Genomic DNA, 6,437 nt, shown 5'->3' with positions numbered 1-6,437 from the left:
AACTTTTACATAATTACTTTAATTTAACCGAGTGATCCCCACTACAAAAAAAAAAAACGCAAAATAGGTATTTTCACAAAAGAAAATCGGTCTTCACAAAATTGTCCATATTTTGTGATATATTTACTCATGCTTATTCTTCAAAATTCTTCATATTTTCCCAAAATATTAAAATTTATGCACTTACTGTTTTAAGCACTATACTTCAGTTTTCTATCCAAACAATATTAAATTATGCTTCTATGTTATATATATATTCTTAATCTATTCAACGAATTTGGAGTGAAAACCTTCATTATGCACATCATGTACTTAGTTTACTAGTTGCAATTAATCAGAATCATAGGCTACATATATATATTTCCTTCCATTAAAAGCTACAGTATCCAAATGGAGCTTCTAATCAATGTCAACTTTCCTTCAAGTACATATTTTTTTTTCTATACACAAACGTTTTTCAAACAACAGGGACCTTATTACCTTTTATTCCCTCAGAAAATGACACGTGGGGCACAATTGGAAATTTGGATTTTGAAATCTTTGAATTATTATTAGCTTCTCGTGGGTATGGATAAGTAGATGCCAATTCTCTCACACGACATAAAATCGATTTTGGCAATGGACGCCATGGCTGACTCCTTTTTTGCTCATCCTGCCATTAAAACAAACTTCCCATTCAGTTATAATCATCATAATCCAAAATTAAAAACCATAACGATTAATTGCATTCAAATAATAGAAGATTAACTAACCTCTACCCTGCTTCCCTTTAGTGCACGACTTGCTTTCAAAAGATTTCGCCATTTGTCCTGTGAAATATATACATAAAATTAAAACAGAAAGAAAAAGAAGACATTTTTTCATAAAGGGTACTGTTGGAATTACATAAAGATTATGATAGAGGAAGAAAGGTGGCACCTTTAGATCTACAGGCGTTCTATGAACAGATGATGAAAAGAGCAGTTTCTTGATATGTGTCCATTTTCCTACCCCAAAATGAGCAACACCATCAATCAATTTCTTTACTTCTGTAACAGTCCACAGTCTATGAAGCTTTCTCTGATTGCCACCTGTCATTGATCTCATCATCTGAGTCTCAGAATCATCTCCAGACCCACTTGAAAAACTCTCAATCTGGTTTTCCGTCTGTTCAAGAGAAAGATAAAAAGATATAAAATTTATCACAAACCCAAGATTTTTTCTTTTTAAAAAAAGTTGAGGGGTATTTGTGTAATTTACCGTAGTTGGAAGACTGATTTTTTCACATTCTGTTGGGCATTGAGAGATAAAAGGTACTTGAATGGCTTTACCAAAAGAGATTTCAGAAGATTGGATGTTTTCTTTAGGTTTGACCTCATTTTGACTTTTGACACGTCGAACCGTTGACATTTTGACTTTAGACATTGAAGAAGGCTCTTTTCTCTTCTTACAATTCTTTAGAGTCAAATTTGATGACTCATCAATGTATCTTTTTGTGGGCTTTCTTGATCTTTTGTGTGTGATTCCACCAACACCATGTTCTTGAGCAGAGTTGGTAATCAGATCTTGACGAAAAGGGGTCAATTCCATTCCGGTTTGTGCAAACTGGAGTGGGAGATTCCCTTCGTCATCTTCCTCGTCTATGAATGATTTTGAAAAATCTTCAAATTTATCTACGGTTTTTGACTCGGTTCCAAAAATGTTGCCAAGGAAGTAATTCTGGCATTCGGACTCCGGAATGGAATCCGTCAATGAATTTTGTATTCCGAAATTGCCCTTGTTGCGGAACATTGGAAACGGCGATTCCGAGCTAGAGTTTCCTACATGCAAAGGTTCATTGGAAACATAGTCTATACAAGCACCATGGTCAACGTATCCGATATCTGTAGTCAACATGTAAACATATAATAACATTATAATGTGATATGATTTTATTTAGGTAAAAAAAAAAGAGAGATAGAATAGCATGAAGAATCACCTATGAGATAATCATCACAAGGAGAGATTCCGTTTGATGTTAGGAGATTTTCTACTCCAACTTCATGTGGTAAAACATCAAGTGCCTACAAATATGCTATATTTCATAAAGATAAATACAACAAATATGAGAAAAATAAACATTATAAAACTAAAAGGCCATTAAAACCCAAAGCTCCCATAATTTACAATCCTACATAAAAGCTCCCATAATTTGATTGATCCAATGGCATGTATGCATTGTTATATGAATTTTTATATTATATGTAAATACATCGCGTAGTTTATATATTACTTTAATTATAATTATAGAATTTATTATTAACAAAACAAAAAATAAATAAATAAACATTATAAAAGGCCATTAAAACCCAAATAAGTTCTAATAAAAGAAATATTTTCTTCTTATTTTTTAGAAAATGAGAATTATAATAGGTTGATCATTGGACTAAAATTATGTAGTCAAACTATTGACAAATATATATTGTTAAAAAAAAACTAATTCATTGTCATTAACTAATAAAATTGTAATTTTTCTACTAAATTAAAAAAACTGATATAAAATATTGTCATTTTCTTGGACCATGTGATAATAGAAAAGGCTGTTAGAATAGGTACTTATATTGGACCACATGATCTCAATCCCCTCTACACATAGATTTTTAATTATTATTATAGTTAAATGATTTAAAAAATAAAAACTACTATGTTGATCATTTTCAATCTCGATCATAATAGTTGTTTTCAAATACAAACCATTATTTCCAATCTAACAATATAGAGTTTTTAGTTAAGTGTAAATTTTTTATTTAACATTAATTTTAACTATTACTATTGTTATTTAAGTTAAAAACTAGTAATTTGGACTTTTTTAATTATTTTTAAACATAGCCTTCAGACAATTTTTTCAGTTTATTTGACATATAACATCATATTTAAATTAACAAATTAAGTATACTTACTAATTGGTTATACATATTAAGAAATTAAGATGCTACCTTTAAAATTCAGAACTTTATTTTAAGTTTCAAATTTAAACACTTGAGATTTAAAAAAAAAAAAGCCTCATAAAAATTAAAAATTGATGCTAAATAATATGTTGGAATCAGTTCACTAATATCCAACCTTATGATTTCTAGATAAACCTGTGTGTAGATAAACAAGATAATAAATAACAGATAATAAATAGATTATCACCTTTCAACTTTTAGCAAAACTGGTTAATATATTACAATTCTTTAACAAATGGAAGGGATTTGGTGCCTTTCGGAATAGTCCATTCCATTCCATCTGTTAATACAAACAGCCTTTTCAATTCCATGGAATGGATCATTCCATTCCTTCTCCGGTTCAGTCATACCAAACACTACCAGAATGCTATGTGATCTCTTTGTTATTATTTACTAATAAAAAAATAGCTTCAGAAAAATTTATTAGCCACCTAAAAGTTATAGTTGTTGGATGTAACCATTAAAGAGTCAATTATATATAATTTAAGCCACAAACAAATAAGATTAGTGATCTTGACATGTCTTTAAGGACAAAAATCATATAATAATGACCAATATGAGTAAATACTGCCTAATCATGAAATAATAATCACTTTTATTAGCAAACAAGAACCAAAGTAACAGGATATGCAAAAAAAAAAAAAAAAAAAAAAAAAGTTTGCTTGAGAAGGGATAGAAGACTTACATTAAGCTTTGTTGTATCTACACATTCCATGTTTATATTTGAATCCGAGCCACCTTCACAATAGGTAAAAAGTAACTTTCATCAAAAACCCATAACGTTAGTCAAATGTCTAAAATACCCTTCAATGATGACTAAACAAGAAAGAAACTTGTGAACAAAATCAATAGTCTCAAGATTTTGTAGGGAATGAACTTGAAAATAATCGAATATGAAAATTTGGCTCAACAACTTGGAAAAGTTGCCATAAATATAGAACAACCCAAGCCTTATTAGAAATTGTTGCAATTTTCATGGAACAAAAGGGGTAGAAGCTAACAATATTTAGTACTTACAAACATAATTTACCTAAATTGTAAGAAGCATCTTCAGTTTTTATGCATTTCCCAATGTTATCTTCTTCAAAACACCAAACACTACTTACTGAAACTTGGTCAGAACGAGGTTCCACAAGTAGACAATCAACATCGATTGCTTCTTCCTCTAAAGAATGATATAAAGATTCTTCTTCAACCTATGAAAAATAATAACATAATAAGAAAAATACATCGTAAAAGAAATTGCGTAGTAACAAGAAATTGCCCATGGTCGTTTATTCAGTATCCTACATCATCCTAATTTTACTATTTTGAATCAACGATCGTCATATAAAATTGAAGCGAAATCATTGTAATTCACGATTGTTTCATTAATTGTGCAATAATAAACCCACATTCCTCACAGGCTACAGCATTTCGGTGAATTTGCATATGAGAACATATTATTGCAGTTCACAATATTAACAATTACTACCTGATTGCATAAAATTACTAAATAAAGAAAGAATCGAAAGCATAGATTACAAGAAGTTAGCAGTAAATACTAGAAAAATTGGGTAAAATATACATTAAAAAGCCCTCATAGAAACATCAACAGATGCCCATAAAAGTCTCGAACATAATCAATACTACATTTCACACTAAGAAACTTAGAAAATGTCCATGAGAGTGTCAAACAAAAATCTGTTGTCAAAATCCTCAAATTTAATCAAAAAGAGAACTAAACACAAACACAATGATTTCAAGAATCACATGCATACACTGGAGAAAATCTAGAGTAAATACAAAAATGCGAAAATTCAAGACTATAATTCCCACAAAAACTCAAATGGAGGACCATTTACAGATGCCCATTAAAGTGAGAAGCAGAAACCCCATTATCAAAAGCCTCGAATCAAATTCCATGAAGTGATAATGCAAGTAGACAAAAACTGACCTGATTCATCAGTACGATCAGAAGGAAACACGCGATGAACTCACTCTACTGAAAAGAAAAGCTCCGATCGACCGAATTCCTTCATAGGGTTCTCGAATGTGACAAAAAAAATAACACACAGAGGATTGTGAGAATGTGAGAAAAGGGGGAGTGAGATTATTATTGGACGGAATCGAAATGTTTTGTAGGAAATCAGAATGGAATTTGTATTTGGAATCCGGGTGTGGCGACGCGTGTGGAATCAAACGGACAACGACCACCGTTTTGCGCTCCAGCTGCTTTCATCGCTTATTTAAAGAAGCAGCAACAGCAACCAATGGATTATGACAGCTGTCTGTTTGGTCCCACTTTTGATTTTAATGTTATTATAGAAAAAATGGGTTTTTAGCCGTAGGTTTAATTAAAAATTTTCCTTTTGGGACAAATTTATTTATTTATGAAAGATGGTGATAAGTCAATCATTAATGTCTTGACACAAGAATTAGAAATAAGTTTGTTTACAACAAGATTCCTAAATCACTTATGGGAATTTAGTTACATAAGTACATAATAATGTAAATATTATTTGAGTTTCACTAATTATATTATTATTAATATTTTAGTTATTTTGGAAAAGAAACTTTACTAATATAAGTTTTCGAGTTAACTTTTGTACGTACCTTAATTCTCCACTACAGGGCATAAGACTATGTCTCATGTTAAGAGTCTTTGCAACTCCTTGCAGAGGAACATATATGGTCACATGGACGGAGAAGTATCAAGATTTTAACTAGTATGAATTGGTTGGTCAAAATAAAAATTAATTTAATGAAAACAGTGTTATATGTAGGATAATGTTAATGTAGTTCAACCAACTTCTAGGTTTTTGTTTTAATATATAGTTTATGTTTTTTTTAGTACTCTATGTCCTTAAATTATTATTTACCTGTTAAAATCGGGAATGATCCCTTTTGCTTCTGATTCCACCGGTTACAGTTAATCAATTTTTTTTTAAAACTGGGTATATTAGAAATTACCAATTCTATATGACTTTTTTATCTAGGCGTGTTTAAAAGGGGAAAAACCCTAATATCCTAACCCTATTATACTCTTCACAAGGGCCGGTCTCCTCCACAGCCACCACTTCTACAAAATTCAACACAATGATCATCTATCACCACTCTTTGCATCATCTTAACCATCACCGTCACCACCTTCCTCTTTCTCCTTTTCTTCATTTCCCTATTCCCATCCCTACCACCATCGTCATCGTTCTCCGCCCAATACTTCACCCGACTCCTTTTGTCTATCTACCATCCGAGAAACCAATCTCTTCTTCATCTTGATCGTATTGCCCTAAAAAAAGAACGCGACTTTTTAGCCTTACTCATTCAATCAATTTTGGTGTATTGGACGCACAAAATGTTAATGTTATAGGGAAATCTCATATATTTTCTCCTAAAGGATCCTCTTCTATTTCTTCTACTTTAAATGGCGTTATTATTCTTGTGAAGCTTTGCCCTGATCGAGATTGGTTTATTAATCTCTTTGTTGTT

General features: G+C 31.1%; 1 protein-coding gene across 1 annotated transcript; it reads right to left on the bottom strand.

The window, feature by feature from the left end:
* Positions 1–330: 330 nt before the first annotated feature.
* TRFL8 (TRF-like 8) lies at positions 331–5,151 on the bottom strand. The gene is made up of 8 exons (XM_079028555.1): positions 4,903–5,151; positions 3,997–4,162; positions 3,652–3,704; positions 1,958–2,042; positions 1,240–1,862; positions 919–1,146; positions 753–809; positions 331–652 (listed from the first exon to the last, which is right to left on the bottom strand). The coding sequence occupies exons 1-8, from the start codon at positions 4,909–4,911 to the stop codon at positions 458–460; spliced, it is 1,416 nt and encodes a 471-aa protein (XP_078884681.1). The 5' UTR covers positions 4,912–5,151; the 3' UTR covers positions 331–457.
* Between the last annotated feature and the right edge of the window lie 1,286 nt (positions 5,152–6,437).

The sequence above is a fragment of the Lactuca serriola genome, chromosome 1 (genome assembly GCF_051521515.1).
Source record: "Lactuca serriola cultivar US96UC23 chromosome 1, Lser_US96UC23_V15, whole genome shotgun sequence".
In the NCBI taxonomy this organism is placed as follows: Eukaryota; Viridiplantae; Streptophyta; class Magnoliopsida; order Asterales; family Asteraceae; genus Lactuca; species Lactuca serriola.
This window is presented reverse-complemented; position numbering and strand designations above follow the sequence as displayed.